The following is a 19,635-nucleotide window of genomic DNA, read 5'->3' on the forward strand; positions in this document are numbered from 1 at the left end:
GGGGGGGGACACAAAGCTGGGGAGGCAAATGGGGGCTGGGGATGGAGGTGCCATGGGCAGCTTCTCAGACAAGGTGGTATTTGGCAGAGACCTGAATGCAAGGAGGGAGGCAGCCATGTAACGATCTGGGAGCCTCACATAGTAGCGTGACTGGCGTGTCGGGGGAGTGGCTGACCCAGCGGGAGCAGTGGGGCAGAGGACCGCAGGGAGGTCAGAAAGGCGAGTGTCGGTGTGGGGACACGTGGGCCATTGATCTATAGGCCCTGAGTTGAGGAAACCACCAGAGTGGTTTTTTCCTTTCTATTCTTTTTAGAGACGAGATCTGGCTCTGTCGCCCAGGCTGGAGTGCAGTGGCTGTTCACAGGTGCCCTCATAGCTCACTGCAGCCTCCAACGCCAGTGATCCCCCCGCCTCAGCCTCCTGAGTAGCTGGGACCACAGGCGTGTGCCACCACACCAGCAGATGTGCACGAGATGTCATAGCATCCCCCGGGCTGCCATGGAAACAGACTGTGGGACAAGGGCGGGAGTGGGAGACCGGTGAGGGCAGCCGGGGGGTTCAGGAAAAAGGTCTTCTGGCCTAAGGCAGGGTGGCCGGGAGGGGGAACAGAGGTAGGTTCTAATCATGTGTTCACAATCTTTTTTTTTTTTTTGAGACAGAGTCTCACTGTGTTGCCCTGGCTAGAGTGAGTGCCATGGCGTCAGCCTAGCTCACAGCAACCTCAAACTCCTGGGCTCAAGCGATCCTCCTGCCTCAGCCTCCCGAGTAGCTGGGACTACAGGCATGCGCCACCATGCCCGGCTAATTTTTTCTATATATTTTTAGTTGTCCGATTAATTTCTTTCTATTTTTAGTAGAGACGGGGTCTCGCTCTTGCTCAGGCTGGTCTCGAACTCCTGAGCTCAAACAATCCACCCGCCTCGGCCTCCCAGAGAGCTAGGATTACAGGCGTGAGCCACCGCGCCCGGCCTTCACAATCTTTTTATTGAAGTGCAACATAAATGCAGAAAAGTACACAAACGCAATCCACCCATGCAACCAGCACCGCGCTCAAGAAATAGAACTTGCCCATCCCCCCCAGAAGTCCCCACAGGTCCCCTTCAAATCACCATCCCACCCAAGGACAGCCACTCTCCTCACTTCCTGATTATATTTTGAAAGTAAAGCTGGGGGGATTTGCTGCTGAATTGGAGGGGCGGGGCAGCTGGTGAAAGCTGGGAGTTCCCAGGTTGGGGCTGAGCTGCCTTACCTAAGATGGGAAGGTCGTGGTGGGGGCAGAGACCCGGGGACAGGGACAGGGTTTGTTTTTGGACATGCTGAGTTTTGAGATGCCCGTGAGAGCCCTGAGGAAGATACTGCCCATCTTATCTGGGGGTTTCAAATTCAAATGCTCACAGGACAAGTAACACTTAATCTCTCGCCTTCCTCAGAACTCTACAACGAAAGGATAGCAGCACCAGCACGGTGATACCTGGTGACTGGCAGCCGGGCTCCGAGTGAGGAGCAGTAGGGAGGGGTGTGGACCGGGGTGAATTGGAGAGCACAGCCGGTCTAAAAGGAGAGGTCTTAGAATTGAGGTCCCGTGGCCAGATCTGACAATGATCCCTGAGAAGTCAGCTATCTGGATTTTTCAATGAAACCATCTCAATTGTTTAACACTCGCAAGTAAAAAACAAACATTATGTGGATCCAACAAAAATGTCTACAATAACAGCAACCATCTGATCCAGATCAAATCCTCCACTTTAAAGATGGGGAAACTGAGGCCCAGGGAAGTCTAGAATTTTCTCCAAACTCACAGAGGAAGTGGGTGGCAGAGATTGACCGGGCCTTGAGTAGGTAGGATCTCAGTGCGGAGGTCTGGCCTCCCAGCCCTCGGAGAGAAAGGGCTGGAGTCAGCCTGTCTTCGCTCCCTGGCTTTGATCTGAACCCAGCAGACTGTTCTTCCCAATATGTCCCAACCCGACCAAGAAAGGCAGCAAGATGCTGCGAACAAGTACGGCCTTGGGGAACTGGGATATGTACGTGTTTGGGTTAGGAGTACTTTTGGCTTCAAGTGATAGAAAACCTGATTAACAATGGTGTCGGCTTTGGAGATGCTTACTTATGCGCGCAGTGGGTCCAAGCAAGGTTTGAGGTCACTAAGGAAAGATATACATCTCTCTACCCCATCATCCTCCTCTCACTCTTTATCCTCAGGGGTGGCCTCATGGTCTCCAGACGGCTGCTGCAGTTGTCGCCATTGCTTTCAAAAGCAGGAATGGTTGATGGCCTGTGTTGGGATCAGAGCAGGGACAGAATTCTTACACCCCTCTCACCTTCTACAAGAAGCAAAGTCAAATCTTCCACAGAAGCAAACTTTGCAGATTTGCTCTGCGTCTCATCGGCCAGAGAAGGGTCACATGCCCACCCCTATACCAGGAACCAGTCCGACCTTCTCTGAGATGAAGCTCTCTTCTCCTAGCAAACGCCTGGACAGGTTGGGACTCTGTCCAAAGGGAATAAGGCAGGTGGCTTTTGGCAGGCACCAATGCCTGGCACAATCTCTACCGTTTACAGGCTGATGACTCAGGGAAAGTTGCTTAGCATCTCTGAGCCTCAGCTCCCTCCCCTGTAAAATGGGTATGGCAGACAGCTATTGTTTCTGGCTCTCCTAGCACCCATTTCCTATTTTTCTCATGACGCACCTTGAGTTTCCTTAGAGCAGCTGTTCTCAGAATGGCAGCCTCAGGGTCACCTGGGAACTTGTTAGAAATGCAAACCCAGCCCAGTCTCAGAACTTCTGATTCAGTAACACCGGAGTTGGGGCCTGGCAATGTGGGAACGTGCACCTCGTCTACCCTCAGCTTAGACGGGGGACGAATGGGGCTGTATCATAATCACTTGTTCTCTAAAAATAATAGCAATACGAATGGTATCATGACAGCAATCATTGCTCACTGTTACAATGTGCCAGACACCGTGCCAGTGCTCCGTGTGCACTGACGCTTGCAGTGGATGTTGATGTGCGACCCAGATTCCTTCCAGGAAGGACTAATGGCCCCCGAGGCAGGGAGAGCGGTCAGCCCCTTCAGGGGTCGCCTCATGGTGGGCAGAGGGTGGCCTTGCCTGAGTTCACGCCCCTTCCAGGGGTGGCCCACTGAGGTCTGTGCCGGGTGGGGTTGTGAAGCCCTGGCCATCTCAGCCCATCCTGGGACATCTCCGAAGGGCCATTCTGGCTGCAGAGCTCCTGTGGGGACGGCTGCAGCGGTTGTGGGCTCTGCCTCCAGCCCCGCTTCTCCCTCTGCCCTCTCCTGCTTCCCCGCCGGCCGTGGATGCTGATCCCAAGGGCTACGCGCTGAACTGCATCTCACACTCTGCTTCCTGGGGATCCTGAGCAGTGCCTGTGCTCGCAGCAACTCCGCAAGGTGGCACCATTGTTAGTCTGTTTTATAGATGAGCACACTGAGGCTCAGAGAGGTGCAGTGAGGGCGTCCCAGGCCATGCAGCTGGTAAGCAAGGCGACTTGGGATGAGAAGCCACCAAACTTCTGAACAGGGAAGTAGTATAATCTGGCTTCAAAAGGGTCCCCTGGCTGCCAAGTGAGGAAGGACAGAGGGGGCCAAGGCAGAAGCAGGGAGAGCGGAGCCAGTAGAGGCCAGGGGGGCTCCAGGACGGTGGCTGGACTTTCTCACCACTGTAGCTTCTTCAGGAGCCAGCACAGAGCCGGACACAGCCAAGGTGCTCACTAAATACCCAGTGAAGGGATGAGTGAAGAAGCGAGAGAACGGATGAAAAGATGAAGACAGGAAAGAACTAGACATCCTCATGCCTGTCCTGCTTATTACATTGTGAGTAGCGAATACATGGCACAGTGCCTGCCATGCAGCGTGGCAGCTAAGGTGTTGAGTGAATAAATGAACAAGTTCAAGGAAGGGAGGAAGGGAGGGAGGGAGAAAATAAAAGGAGGCAGGGAGTTGGGAAGTAGAGAAAGTAGGAGGAGAGGAAAGAAAGAGAGGAAGGAGGGAGAGAGGAGCAGAATATTTGGAGCACAGGGAAGCTTCTCTGCCTGTCTGCACGGGGAACGGCAGTAACTTGCGACCTCTGCTGGCAAAAGAGAGCACAGTCCTTTGGAATTGCCCTACCGGGAATTAGACACGAGGAGACACCTGGTTCTCAAAGAGAAGGTTGGGGGCTGTATTATTAACAGTTCGTTTTCTGTTGCTTATAACAGAATACTAGGAACTGGGTAGTTCATATAGAAAAGGAATTTATTTCTTACAGTTACGGAGGCTGAGGAGTCCAAGGTCGAGGGGCTGCATCTGGTCAGAACCTTCTCGCTGATGGGGACTCTACCATCCCCAGGGAGTCCCGAGGCAGCGCAGGGCATCGCAGGGCCAGGGGGCTGAGTGTGCTCGCTCAGGTCTCTCTTCCTCTTATAAAGCCATCAGTCCCACCTCCATAACCCGTTCACCCCCTACTCCACGAATGGATTCATTCATTCACGAGGGCAGAGCCCTCATGCCCCACCTCTCAACACTGCCACTTTGGGGATTAAGTTTTCAACACAAGATTTGGGGGAAACCTTCAAAGCGTAGCAGGGGCTGCCCCTTGTAAGAACATGGGCTTCTCCATCAGGGCCTGGCAGTCAGTGACAGCTGGGTGGGGACCAGGGGAGCCAAGTGAGACACTTGCCTAGGGCATAAATTTAAGAGGGCACCAAAAAAGTCAATAATCAAGACAAATATTTTAACGTAATAGTTTAAAATTCAAATTGGTAAACTATGGCCCACAGGCTGGCTGGCTGTTTTTGTAAATGAAGTTTTATTGGAACCAGGATCGGGATTAGGGTTTACTTTCTTAGTTACATCAGAGATTATACCCTATGCGCATGCCTTTGTTAAGGCAGGTGTTCCCAAGTCCCCTCAGGTAGCACGAAGTGTGAGTGTGGCCAGCTCATGTAACAAGAACATGCCTTGTTTGGAGCACTCACTACGCCAGGCTTTGAAGGTAAGTCTATTCTGGAACTACCTCTCTTGACCCCATGGACTGGCCACAAGAGCACTTTTAAACGTTCCAGGAGATGTGGGCCAGTGTCCTTTTTAGTGTTGGACACATCCCAGTGTCACTTCACATTTCCCTGGCTCTGTCACTCACTAACTGAACTTGGGGAGACGATTTTCCTGTGCCCCATTGGCCTCCTCTGTAAAATGGGTTAATGCATGCAAAGAACTTAGTAACTGTAAGTAATTATAATACTTAATAAAGTCGGCTGCAATTGTCAAAAATTGGGGTTTGAATCCCAGTTCTGTCACGTATTGCGACCTAAGACACGATATTTCACATTGCTGAGTGTTTCCTTGTGTTCGAAATGGAGATGACAGTCCTAGTCTGGTTGGGTTAGGGTGGGGACCCACACCAAGCTGCCAGTGCCGTTGGCTCAGCCCTGCAAAGCACCTGCTGCCCCCCACGTGGACTGAGCATTCTGCAACTGGGGAGGGCTCCTCAGCCCTTTGTGACACTGAACAAGGGAGGAACCCACTGTTCCCCTAGGAACATTTGTTAACCTCTTATTTCCCATCATGGGCCAAGGGCTGAGACCACAGCTGGACAATTCTCCTCGTGGGGACATTTATGAAGCTTCTCCAGTCTCCAGTATCTACCTCTCTCCCTCTCAGCACTTGCAAAGGAGATCACTACTGCTTCCCCACAGCTGCTGCTACCTTTGCTGCTGCTGGCCGCTGTGTCCTGTGCCCTGCTTGGTGGCAGATCCTGTGCCACGCGGTTAGAGCATGCTCCCCACTGCTTCCACCGCTGGCGACCGGACCAGTTGCAGTAGCCTCCCTGCTTCATTTGCCCCCTACAGCTTTTTTTCTAACAGCGACCAATGCAATCCTTTCAAAACGTTAATCAGATGTCACCCTGTTAAAACCCCCTAAGTCTCATTAAGAATAAGCCCAACCTTGTTGCGTGATCTGGCCCTTGCCCTCCTCTCTGACCTCACTTTCTGCTCCCCCTTGCTCGCTGCATGCCAGCCATACTGGCCTTCATGTCTCTCAGGGATGTTGTTCCTTCACCAACTTCATACACGATGGTTCTTCCGCCTGGGATATATGTACTCTCCTACCTCCTGCATTTCTGGTTTTCCTCCACATCTTCTCTCATCGCTGTCTGAAATTGTCTTAGGTACTTATTTTACATTCCCCAGGTGAGAAGGGACAGCTTCCCTCCCCCTCAACCCCCATTGTATCTCCAGAGCCTGGCACACAGAGAGCACTAGGGATTTGTTGACTCAGTGACTGCACACGAGTCAACCATTTGCCCCACGAGGTAGGTATCAGCCTTACAGTACATATGAGGAAACTGAGGAATGAGCCATCTTGGTCATGTTGAAAATATTAATTGAAAAAATTGCCAGCGCCTGTGGCCCTTGCAGTTCCTTGAAAATAATGTTATACAATACCTATATAAAATAATATAAAGACATGCCAAATATCCAATATCTCATTTCTTAAAGGATCAGTGGAAAGAACCTAGGCTTTGGAGCCAGGTAAAAGTACCTCTTGCCACCTGTGACATTTTGGACACATTCCCTCCTTTTTTGGCCCAATTTCTCCATCTATAAAATGGGGACAAGACCTCACTTGGAGCTGTTTTAGATCCAATATGGAAACACTCGGCACAATGCCTGATTTGCAGGTAAGCAGGCAATATATTTGTTCTACTAGTCACAACTACCCAGGAAGGGAAGTTTTCACTCATTCTTGGTCACCTGTTATGTGCAGGGCATTCAGGTGGGCGCTGACTGGGGTGAACAAAAAGCATGGGCCTGGTCCCACTAGGATGTTCCCTCTGTAAGAACAGGCGCTCAAAGTGTCATCTCTGACCACATGGAATGAACCTAGAAATTGGTAATAAATGGAAAACTGGAAAATTCACAAGTGTGTGGAAAGTAAACAGATTCTTAAACAAGCAAGGGGGTCAAAGAAGAAATTACAAAGGAAATTAGAAAATACTTTGAGATAAATGAAACCAAAACCACAAAATACCAAAACTTATGGTATATGGTAAAAAGCAGTATGCAGAGGGAAATTCATAGCTTTAAAGGTCTATATTAAAGAAGAAAGTAGCTATGAGAGGTGATGGATATGTTAATTAGCTTGGCTGTAACAATGATCTCACAATGTGTATGCGTATCAAAACATCATGTTGTACACTTTAAATATATATTTGTTATACCCCCTACACACACTTTCTTTTGGGGAAAGAAACTGAGGCTGAGCAGGTTAAGAGCTAGCTACTGGTACTTTGCATACTCATTTTCCTGCACCTTAAACCAGACTTTATCAATCTTCAGACACTTGCAAGCCATTTCACCATTTTTGCTCTATCTACTTACTATTCATGATATAAATCAACTTAATTTTTTACCTGTAAAGTTTAAAGGAACTTTATATCAATCACTTGCCTTAATTAGAGGGTAACCATAAAATAAAAACATTTAATAAATTTCAGTTGCCTAAAAGCTATAAGCCTGCTTTTTTAAAAAAGAGAAACTGGAGTTAAACAGATTTTCCATCTTTTTTATCATGACCCTCAAAGAGAAAAACATATTTTACATCAAAACCTAGTACACACCCTTGTCTATATAAACATCTGAAACAAGTTTCATAGAACAGTACTCTGATATTTTCTAGTCTATGATTCTATTTCATTTTTTAAATGGTTACATCCCATGAAACTGGTTTCAAGGCAAATGTATCATGTGCACAACAAAAAAAAAAAAACACACTGGGTTAGAGGACTGATAAAGATATATTATCACCAACTGAGACTTTGTCCTTGTCTTACCAGGACTAAAAAGAGAGTGTTCTCATTATGTGGTTCAGTGCTACATCCATGTACATGAGGTCACAATTTGGGAGAAAGCCTGTCCAAGATTTATTTTAAATGCCCAATTCTGCCTAGAATATGTCTTATGTACATACTTAATAGTAAGCTCTTGAGAACAGTGAACTGGAAATGATAATGACATTTTACAAGTACCAGCACAGACACTACTTAAAAATATCAACACCTTTATTGAGGTCTAATCTTGTATTTGTAGCATTTCTTCAAATTTACTTTGAAAAAAGAGATTAACTGTGTGTGACTGTCACACATTCTCCTACCCTACCATGGACCTCTTTCTTCCTCTTAAGCGAACTTCATCTAATTTTTTTAGCACTGGCCTGGACTTTTTGGAGAAGGTAGAGTAGCTCTTCAGAAAGGCTTCAAACACAGTCTCAGTGTTGGGATGGGTACTGAGGAAGGCTTTCTCCAGGACGTAGAGGTCTACCCCCTTATCTTCCGGAAGTGCTGAAATGAAACTCAGTCCAAAGTCTATGAGCACAATGTTCTGTTGTTCCATGGGGGGTTTCAGGAGCATGTTGGAAGTTGTGAGATCACCATGAATGAGGTCTTCATCATGCATTCGAGCCAAAACCTGCCCGATTGTCTTAGCTAAGCCAAAGAGATTTTGGGGAGATTTTTCAGTCTCCATAGTGGATTGAATATAATCTCGAACAGGCACTGAGCCTTCAATTTCTTCCATATATAAGCAGTTGGAAGCATAGTCCACAAAAAAGACAACAGGAGCAGATATTCCTGCAATCAAGACATGAGTGGTTATTGGGTTGGACTCTTTTTTTTTTTTTTTAATGGTAAGCTATTTATTTATGTATTGAGACAGAGTCTCACTCTGTCACCCAGGCTAGAGTGCAGTCATCACAGCTCACTGCAACCTCAAACTCCTGTGCTCAAGCAATCCTCCTGCCTCAGCCTCCCAAGTAGCTGGGACTACAGACATGCACCACCACACCCAGGTAATTTTTGGTAGAGACGGGGTCTCACTCTTCCTCAGGCTGGTCCTCAACTCCTGGCCTCAAGCAATCCTCCCGCCTCGGCCTCCCAGAGTGCTAGGGTTATAGGCATGAGCCACCATGCCTGGTCTTTAATGGTAAGCTTAATTTTCAAGGATTGAACCAGTTTTTCAGTCCACATCTACTTATTTCAGGAAAAAGATTTAGGAAGGCTGCAGAGAATGGTGCAACTGAGTTATCACTGGGAAGTTTCTCCTGCTCATGCCCTGTAGGATATGCCTGAGGCCTGAGCCCACCCTAACCATGGACCTAGTTTTCCCTCTTAAGTGAACTTCATCTAATTTTTTAGCACTGGCCTGGCCTTTTTGGAGAAGGTGGAGTAGCACAGCTAGTCTATGATTCTATTTCATTTTAATAATGCTGGTTATATCCCACTTGGCACAGCTAAGTATAGGGGTGCCAAAGCTTCCTCCTCCTTTCCTAAACCACCCTTTATGAGTGGACTTCATTTGACACACTTACTGACTAAAACACAAAACAAAACAAAGAGCCAGAAGGGGAAGCGCAGCCCAGTCAGAGCAGTTTCTACCTGACAAGGACACAAACAGCAAGCCAAGTAGTGTTGGCTTAAAGATTCATCTTTGTAGACAGAAAGAACGGGGTTCAAATCCTAGCTCCCTTTCTTATTGGTTGTGTAACCTTAAAGTTACGTTAACTTCTCTAAGCCTCAGTTTCTGCTACTATAATACGAGAATAACCTCCAATAAACTGGGTCAATGAATCTTCATTGAATGTCAACCATGCTCAGGACACTTTTCTAGAAACTGAGAGACATATCAATGTGGATACACCAATAAACAAGGCAGCTACACCCCCTGCTTAATAGAACTTAAAGAGAGGGTAAAGCAGAAAATACGAACACACAAATAACTTCATTAAATCTCTGCAAGGGCAGATGTGCCTGCTTGTTCACTACTGAATTTCCCCCCCAGATCTTCCAGCACCTAACGATGTCCTAGTGCACAGCAGGCACCTAAAAAATACTAATGAAAGGAAGGCAAGAAGTGTAAAAGCAACAAGCCAGTGCTTCTGAGTCAGAGGGATACAGGCAGAGGACCTGGCTGGGCCACTTACTAGTAGTGTGACCGTGGGCAAGTTACTTCTCTCTGAGCCTCAGTTTCTCATCTGAGGACAAAGTCTATGGTGATGATGCACGATGGTGTTTTAATGAAAAAGTAAATAAACAATTCAATGAAATCTAACATTCAATGATTACTATGTGCCAGGCATACATTTCAACACAATACCTGGCATGCATACTTCGTCTAATGTTCGTAATATCCCTGTGACATGGATACTGCTACTATGATTTCCATTTTACAGGTGAGGAAACTAAGGCTGAGAGGTTGGATAACTTGTTGAAAGGCTACATACGAAGCAGCAGAGTTAGTATTTGAATCCAGAGAGCCTGGCTTCAGAGCAAGTACTTGTAATTACATCTGTTTCTTAAAACTAATGAATGAATTGATAATGATCGGAAACTAAAACGGTACAAATAGGAAGGCCAGGCAGAAGGGGCAAAGAGAGAAACGAGGCAAATCAAAGCATGGAGCGAAGGAGATTCCCTTACCCGCCGTCGCCCAGCCCCAGACACTCCGGGTCCCCCCACGCCCCGGATCCAGGTGCGTCTTACCTGCGCGGCGGCAGCGGAGCAGCGCCCGGGCCTCCTGCACTGTCCGCCGCCGGCCGAGCCGCGCCTCCAGCGCCGGGTGCCGGTAGCCCTTGGGGAAGCGGTGTTTCACCACGGCCGCGCGGCCCTGGAAGCTGCCGCGGAACACACGCGCTTCGGCGCCCTGCTTCAGTAGCTCCAGGCGGCTCAAGAATCGGCTGCTCCGCTCCCGGGCCGCGGCCAGCGCCTCAGCCTCTGGCGCGGGCTCCTCGTCATCCCCAGGCGCAGCAGCGATAGCAGCCGCCATGATTGAGCCCTTCGCTGAGGGTCCGAGTCGACCCGCGCCTCTCTGGAAGCTGTCGCGATGCTTCGGCTCGCTCCGGAAATCCTCGGGCTTCCTCTGTCACTTGATCGCCTCCACTTCCGACACTTCCGGCCTGCGGGAGTAGTTCCGCCTCCCAACCTTTCGGCTCTTTTCGAAGTCTTCCGCGCCACTTGGGAACGGCTCTTGTGGCCCCACCTCCCAGATCTTCGTCTGTCTCCGTACGTGCTCGGCAACGCTCGGCAAGCGGTACTTTCCCCACTCCTCGGCTCTCTCCGGAAGCGCTCGGTGACTCTCGCCGCCGCTTTAGGGTCCACCTCCCAGTTCTTCGACTTTTCCGGGAAAACTTCGATTGCTATCGAGAAAAATGCTTTCGGATGCTCTTTGCTCTTCTCAGGAGTTCCTCTAGATACTGGAAAGCCGCGCCTCCCAGTAGTCTGTTTTTGCAACTCCTCATCCCTTTACTCCTAAATTCCACCTAGAAGGGACTCTCATTAGTCAAAGTCGGACGGGGCAGACAGCGAATCCTGTTTCCGACATGGTCTTGGATGCTAGGATAATAGTGGGGGCAGTAAGATTAAACCTTTCTTACGGATAAGAAGATTGAGACTCAGGGTGGTCGGGGCGGTGAGATTTGGGGAGAGGGAGGAGAGAAGAATCAAGGCAAGTTTTCCAGAGACAGAACCTAAACTGAATTGGGAGTAATTAAACTTTTTCTGTTTCTGTTTTGTTACAAAGCTACTACGGGCTTTAACAAATTCTTACAATACAAAATTTTGCATACACACAAAAATCAGACTTCCTGTGCCCTCACCCATCTATGCTATGTTGCCTTTATATGAAGTTTCTTTCTAGATTTTTCTTTTATACAATATACACACACACACATATAGCTGTGGGTTTTCTTCCCCAACATAAATGGAATCATACTGTGCATTCTTTTGCAATTGGCTTTTTTTCTCCTAAACAATTTATCTTGGATGATTTTCCAAATCGGTACATGTAGAGCTACCACATCCTCGTACATAATCACGCAGGCAGTTTCTTGTTGCTAAACAGCTGTTTCCAGTTTTTGTTTTATTCATGAATGCTGTATTTACTATTACCGGTTTACTTATTTCTCTCTTTTCTGAAACAGGGTCTCCCTCTGTTGCCCAGGCTGGAGTGCATGGCACCGTCACAGCTCACTGAAACCTCGAACTCCTAGGCTCAAGCAATCCTCCTGCCTCAGCCTCCTGAGGACCTGGGACTACAGGTGCGTGCCACCACATCCAGCCACACACTCCACTGAAACCTTGGGGGATTATTATTAAGAGGAAGTAGGGGAGGAAAGATATTGGGGGACAGATACTAGACTCTGCCACAGTTTTGATATTTCAAGCTGTAAGTAACAGAGTAGTCAACTAATTATCTTAATTAGCATAAACAATATATTCATTTATTATCTCAAAAAATTTCAAGAAGTAGGAGGTCTCAGGTGTCATTCAGTCACTTTATGATTGGACCCAGGCTCTTTCCATCTTTCTGCTCCATCAGCCTCCGCATATTGTTTTGGTTTTTACGCTTGTCACCAAGATGGCCACCAAAGTTCTACACATCGTGTGAAGACACAGAAACATCTGGCTAGGGAAGAGAGGAGCTACCTCCTGCACAGCTCTCTTTGTTTGGGAGAAAATCTTTTGCTGGAAGTCCTTCTCTCCCCGTCAGACTTCCCCTGTAGGGCATTGACCACGCTTGGCCCCTGCTGTGTCTTTGCCTTTGCTTCAGAGGAAGCTGGAAAAGAGAGGGTGTGGCATTTTCGGCCTGTGTGGGTGGAGATGTGTTCCATGAGCAAGGAGGAAGGCAGCTGGGCATAGCTGCTGGGGAGGCAGCTGCAAGGGCCTGGCACATTGCGACACAGTAACCAACATCGTTTCTATGGGTTTCAGCTTCATCGTCTTCAGAATGGGGATAATTAGTTCTACCTTATTAAAATTAAAAAAGATATTGATCATGAGGGTGCCTGGTGGATGGCAGATACTCTTCGTATGTTCATTTTCCTTCCCCCACCCCCTAGTCATTGAGGCCCTGTTCGAAATACTAAAGAAAAGCTCTTTGGTCCGAGGGTTGCTATGACACCAACACCCTGGACTCTGAAGTCCCTGGGTTTCATTCATACACATGGCAGGTCACCTTTTCAAACATCAGACCCTTTATGTGGGCATAATGTGGTTTCTAGCACCTTTCATCAGCCCAGACTACTCAAAGCTCACCCAGAACCAATTCTATTTATAACTCCCAGTTTCCCAAGTTTGTGGCTTCATTATCATAATTGTTAGTGTCCACGTAGCCATCTCTATGGTTACCAAATCCATCTGAAACCCTGCTTTAGAAACCTACTGTGAAAACATATTTACAAGACCCAGGCTTGCTATGGTCAGACTAGTTCTGGCTTCTGTGGTAGGAAACTCAGTTTTAAACCTTCCAATGGCTCCCACTGAACTTAGGATAAAGACCCAATCTTTAGTTCAGCCCATGAGGCCCTGCACGGGGCCCCTGCCTCTTCTTCCAGACCCATCTGCCACCAAACTCCCCATTGTTTCTGCTCTTCAAACACATTGACCCTCTCTGTCTTTTGCCATGCTCCCTCTTGCCACAGGGCCTTTGCACATGCTATTTCCCCTGCCAGAAGTGCTCTTCCCTCCCTTTGTCACCTAGACTCATCTAGATATCCTTCCATTTTCTGCTTCCGTTGCTTCCTTGGGGTGGCCATTCCTAACCTCTCAGAGGAGGGAAAATCCAACTTTTATAAGCTCCAGTGCCCCTGTGAACTCCGCTTTAATGCTGCCAGAGATTCCTTCTTTTTTTTTTTTCTTTTTAACCTACTGCCAAGAGTAGTATGAAAGAGATTCCCTTTTGGTTGTATGACTCTCTGATTTGTGTCTGTCTCCCTCACTAGCCATCAGCTCCATAAAGGCAAGAAGCTGGTCTGTTTTTTCACATCACTGCCTCACCTTGGAGAGGAAAGGTGCTCTTGCTAAAGAATATGCTCATGATAATAGCAAATATTACCATACTGTCTCCTTTTATTTTTCGTGGATTGCCAAAGGGGGAAGGAGGGGAGGAGACAGCTCTATGTTCATCAGGTAACCTTAATGTCATTAGGAGAGCAAATGTTAGTTCGAGGTAGGGTTGGAGATCCGGGAGGCTCTGAATAAGAAAACAAGGTAATTTGGGAGTTGGAAGCCTGGCTAGTCTCAAAGGCAGTGAGAGCACAAGAGGAAAGTGATAAGCGGGAGATTAAGGGGGGAGGGTCTTCATTTTGGTATCCCCCAGAAGCAGACAGTGAGATAGACTCAAGTGTAAGTAGTTTATTTGGACTGTGATTCCCAAGAAACCCCAGGAGAGGAATGAGGCAGGGACAGGAAGGAAGTCAATGAAAGGCAGTTTGGCAAGATGGTTTCCACTCTGGGCAACTGCAGCTCAATCCTGCTGGAGAACAGAAGCCGCTGTAGAGAATTTATGCTTCAGACCCAGGGGGCAAGAGAGCTGGATACTTAGACACCTGCTTGTGGCAGTCATGATTGAAGTTTGTTGCCAGGGGGCATGACTTCCTCTGTGCTCTTGGCCTGCCACAGGGCAGCAGAGCACAGCCAGAGGTGGCCCCAGATGCAGATGCCAGCCTGACTGTCAGCCCCGTGCACTGAAGCAGCTAGGGCAAGGCGGGGTGAGCCTAGCGCTGACAGCGCCTGCCCAGTGGGGATGCATTTTGCATTATTCATCACCGTGGTGGCAGCAAGTGACAGAAACAAGATTAAATACATGGAAGAATTTATTTTAGGCACAGCTGTACCCAGGGGTTCACACAATGTCATCCAAATTTGTATCTCAGCATCACTTTCTTCTTTGATGGCTTTATCCCCAGGCAGGCTCCCCATCTGCCAGCTCGGCAACCCCAGCAGATAGGACGGACCCTTCTGTGTTAGTTTCTCAATTGCTGTTGTAACAAATTATCACATATTTAGCAGCTTAAACAACATTTATGATCTTACAGTTCTAGAGATCAGAAGTCTGAAATGGGTCTCACTGGGGTAAAAATTAAGGTGTCAGTCAGCAGGGCTGTGTTCCTTTCTGGAGGCTCTAGGGGAAGAATCTGTTAACTTGCTTTTTCTAGTTTCTATAGGCTGCCCACATTCCTTGGCTCAGGGCTCCCTTTCTCTGTCTTCAAGGCCACCAACATCTGGCCAAGTCCTCAGGCTGCCACCTCTCTGGCTCTCTCTCCTAGCTCCCTTTTCCACTGTAAAGATCCTGTGATTACATTAGGCCCACCTGGATAATCCAGGATCATCTCCCCATCTCAAAGTCAGCTGATTAACAACTTTAATGCTATCTGCTACCTTAATTTCCCTTTGCCATGCGACCTAATATACTCACAGATTCCAGGGACTAGAACATGGATATCTATCTTTTTTCTAAACAGTCCCAGCAAAAATCCCAGGGTCAATTTTCATTGAGCTGCCTTGGGTCATGTGACTATCTCTGAACCAATCACTATAGCCAAAGCAATGGAAAGGACTGATTGGCTAGATCTGGGTCATGTGTCATGGGTCATGTGGTCATGGGAAGGGAGGGGCCAGCCCCAGTGGAATCCATATGGAGTGAGCATGGAGGAAGTGTGGCTCCCCAAGGAAAGTCAGGGTGTTCTTATGGGAGAAGAAAAAATGAATGCCAGGCAGGCAGAAGTAGGAGTTGCCCACCACAGGTCAATATGCCAGAATTTCCTGTTGTATGTGGGGAGAAGCTGATGCATTTTGGGGATTGTAATGTTGAATTTTAAATTAAAAGCAAGTTCTGGTACCATTCTGGGTGGTCACAAGCCTCCATTACTGCAAACCTCCAATACATAGAACTGCACACATCTCCTTAGTGCATGACTCGAGAGTTGTAAGAAGAAAGGGTCGGCTGTCACAGGAGTTAAGGCTGGGGTAGTGATAGGGAATCAGGCAAGAGTAGGGGCAAAAAGCAAGCGGCGATTAGGAGAAATGTAAGCCCCCTGCCTCCATCCCACCCCTAGAAACTATCTCCAGAATATTGGATTTCCCATTGTATATGAATGTGGTAGGATAATATTTTTTAAACAATGATTTTTATTTTATTTTATTTTATTAGATCAGGATCTCACTCTGTTGCCCAGGCTGGAGTACAGTGGCCTGATCATAGCTCACTGTAACCTCGAATTCCTGGGCTCAAGTGATCCTCCTGTCTTGGCCTCCTGAGTAGCTAGGACTGCAGATGAGTATCACCACAGCCAGCTAATTTTTTAAAATTTTTTGTAGAGATGGGGTCTTGCCATGTTGCCCAGGCTGGTCTCAAACTCCTGGGTTCAGGCAATCATCCCACCTTGGCCTCCCAAAGTGCTGGGATTACAGGTGTGAGCCACCACACCTGTAATGATATATTGTATAATGATTTTTTTTTACCATATTTTCTCTACTCTATCCCTTTATTGTTAAAACATCCTAGAAAGGATCTGTTTCATTTGTGAATAGCAGAAAACCCCAAAATAGCAGTGACTCATCTAGTCTTTTATCTTTGAAGTATAGAGACAGTGGGTCCAAAGCTGGAGCCACTATCAGGAGTTAGGACCTAGGTTCCTGCTGTAGTGTTGTTCTGATGTGTTTCTAGTCTCAAGGTCCAAAATGGCTGCCAGAGCTCCACCAATCATGACTGCATTCTGGCTGGCTTAAAAGACACTTTCAAACTGTTTTGTTACGACAGGGTGGGCCGGTTTATTATCTGTGGCGAATGTATCTTGCTCTGTGAAACTATTATCTTGCTCTTGCTCTATAAACCTACCTTGTCCTTCCTCAATAAACTTCGTTGCATGCTTTAAAAAAAAGACACTTTCAAGAAATTGCATATAGTACCTCTGCTTATATTCATAACCATCATGCTACACGCATCCGTTTCACCCAACGGTTCTCAAATGGAGGTGATTTTGCCTCTTAAGAAACATTTGGCGAGGGAGGGTGCTGCCATCTAGTGGGCAGAGGCCAGCGATGCTGCTCAACATCCTGTGTGCACAAAGCAGCTTCCTACAGCAAAGAATTATTCCGTCTAAAATGTCGTCGGTAGTGCTGAAAAAACCCTACTTCAGCCTCCTCAGCTGTAAAACAGGATTAATTATACTGGCCTCGTGGGTTCTTATAGAACGTTAGTTAACCATGTGAAGATTTCGCAAACTAAAGTGTCGCCTAGATAGGTGACACACCTGTGATTGTTTCAAGTCAGCTGAGCAGCATTCAGTAACAGAGGAGCAGGCAGAGCATGGATAAAGCGCTATTTGCAAGAGTCCAAGCCCAGTATAGGCTTGGACCCTGGGGAGGGGAGCGCTGGAGCGGTCACCATCCTTGAGCCACAGAGAAGAGGGAAGGAGCAAAAGGAGAAAGTTTCACAGAGGAGGCTGCGTGGAGAGCAGCAGGGAGCGTGTCCTGTGTTGTTTATCTGAAATTCACATTTAACTGAGCATCCTGTATTCAGCAAAGTCCCTTAAGATCACATGAAGTATTGTCAGATATCACTCTCACCGATTTCCCAGCTTCTGATGGTTAACTGTGCAAGGGAAGGAGAGATTCAAGGCCCCCCACGTCTTAGCAAGGGCGCATAAGCCCTGCATTGTCTGTGTAGATATCACCTCGTCCCTACTTCCTCCTTTGAGGTGATCCATCTCCTTTTCTTGATCAAAATGATTAACAATAATGAAACATGTATTAGTTATTTATCACAATGTGACCGGGATCAGGAATTGAGCACAGCTTAGCTCTGAGCAAGAAGAGCTCGGTCTCTTGCAAGGTTGAAATCAAGGTGTTATCCGGGACTACAGTCATCTCCGGGCTGGCCTGGGGGAAGATTTGCTTTTTTGGGGGGAGGGGTCTCTTAAAGGAATTTATTGTGGGGCACTCTCCAATAAAACATTAAGTTTTTTTAGTATGTTTTTATCTATTCAACAAATGTTTACTGAGTACCTATGTGCCTATAGCTATTAATAACAATAAATTCCAATCCCACTTGAACATTGAAATTTCGAGGATCAAATAACTAAACATAGACGGAAATATGTCCATTTGCTTTGTTTGAATTTGGGAACTGGGGAATCAGAGGATGAAAAGTTGCATTTGTATGTAAGCAATGACAGCTCACGCAGAAGGTTACATTCCAAACCTCACCGGACAGCTTTAAGCTCAAAGAGAGTTTAAAATCAACTCATCACTCGCTTGTTGGGAGGATCTAGTTCCTAATGGGCTGTTGATCTATGGGCCTTAGTCCCTCACTGGCCTCACCTGGAGGCATTAGCCATGTGATTCAACAGGTTCTTGCCACGTGGGCCTCTCTGTTGGGCAGCTCATAACATCGTAGGTGGCTTCATCATAGCAAAAGAGTGAGACATCAGGAGACGAGCAAGATGGAAATCACCGTCTTTTATAACCTGATCCTAAAATGTCATCCACCGTTTTTGCTGTATTCTATTCATTAAAAGTAAGTCACTTAGTAGCACACCTAGAAGGGAAGGGGATGACATTAGGGCATGAATACCAGAAGGTGTGCATCACCGGGCGCCACACCATCCAATTAGAACCTTGCCCTTCTTCTCAGGGAGCAACACGTAAAGAGAGAGTCTCTGTTCTGCGGAAGAGATAGAGCGTGGCGGCAAGAATGCAGATATCCTCATGACCCTATGCGGCCGAGAGACCAAAGAACATCAGTCGCTTTCCCATTGGATACCTCGTGCAGATGATCTCACAGGAATAGAACAGCTCAGGCCTTGCTGTGCCAGGTCTCCTGGTAACAATGCCAGATGTTCATGGGCGAAGAAGGTATTGTCGTGTGCCAGTGGCCAAGAGGCTGCCATGGGCTTTCTCCATGCCGGAATGGTGGTAAAGCATGATGGTTGAGAGCGTGGCATCTGGAGCTTACTTTCCTCATAGCCAGCTTAATCCTCAACTCAATTATATACCAGTGTGTGTCCTTAAGCAAGTTACGGCACCTCCCTTTGCCCTGGGGGTAAACTGTGAGGGTCTTTACCTCATTGGGCTGATGTGAGGGTTAACAGTGACCTAATTCACGTAAAATACTTAAACCAAAGCACACAGTTATCACTCAATAGCTCAAGCTATTGTTGAGTTATTATTGTTGCATAACAATTTACTCCAAAATTTTGCAGCTTAACCATTTCATTATGGTTGTGGGTCAGGAATCCAGACAGGAAACAGTAGAGATGGCTTGTCTCTGTTCTACAATGCCCAAAGCGTCAGCTGGAAAGATCTGACGTCTGTGCGATGACTCATTCTAGAGCTGAGGCTGGGATGACTCAAAGGTTAGAACCACCCACTGGAGCCATCTAAGTGTGGCTTCTGTGTAGCTTGGGCTTCCTCACAGCATGGTGGCCTCAGGGTAATCAAATTTCTTATATCTGCGGTCCCCAACCCCCAGGCCTTGGCCCTGAACGGATCTGTGGCCTGTTAGGAAATGGGCCTTCCATGACTACCTGAGCCTGGCACCCTCCCCCTCCCCATGACACCCCTCCCCCCATCTCCAGTCCATGGAAAAATTGTCTTCCATGAAACCGGTCCCTGGTGCCAAAAGAGATGGGGACTGCTGTCTTATACGGAGGCTCAGGGCATCCATCCGGCACCTGTGTCCCCTTGACCCAGCCTCAGAAGTTACACAATGTTACTCTGCAACCTACTGGTCAAAACAGTCACTAGCCCACCTAGATTTCAAGGAGGGAACAAAGAATTTTGGAGCCATGTTTTCAAACTGCCCCA

General features: G+C 47.5%; 1 protein-coding gene across 1 annotated transcript; it reads right to left on the reverse strand.

Annotated features, from left to right (window-relative positions):
• Window positions 1-8,040: 8,040 nt before the first annotated feature.
• On the reverse strand, window positions 8,041-11,020 carry TP53RK (TP53 regulating kinase). The gene is made up of 2 exons (XM_012640484.1): window positions 10,534-11,020; window positions 8,041-8,625 (listed from the first exon to the last, which is right to left on the reverse strand). Exons 1-2 carry the CDS (start codon window positions 10,814-10,816, stop codon window positions 8,147-8,149), a joined length of 762 nt encoding a protein of 253 aa, XP_012495938.1. The 5' UTR covers window positions 10,817-11,020; the 3' UTR covers window positions 8,041-8,146.
• Between the last annotated feature and the right edge of the window lie 8,615 nt (window positions 11,021-19,635).

Source organism: Propithecus coquereli, unplaced genomic scaffold (genome assembly GCF_000956105.1).
Source record: "Propithecus coquereli isolate 6110/MARCELLA unplaced genomic scaffold, Pcoq_1.0 Scaffold153, whole genome shotgun sequence".
Classification (NCBI taxonomy): domain Eukaryota; kingdom Metazoa; phylum Chordata; class Mammalia; order Primates; family Indriidae; genus Propithecus; species Propithecus coquereli.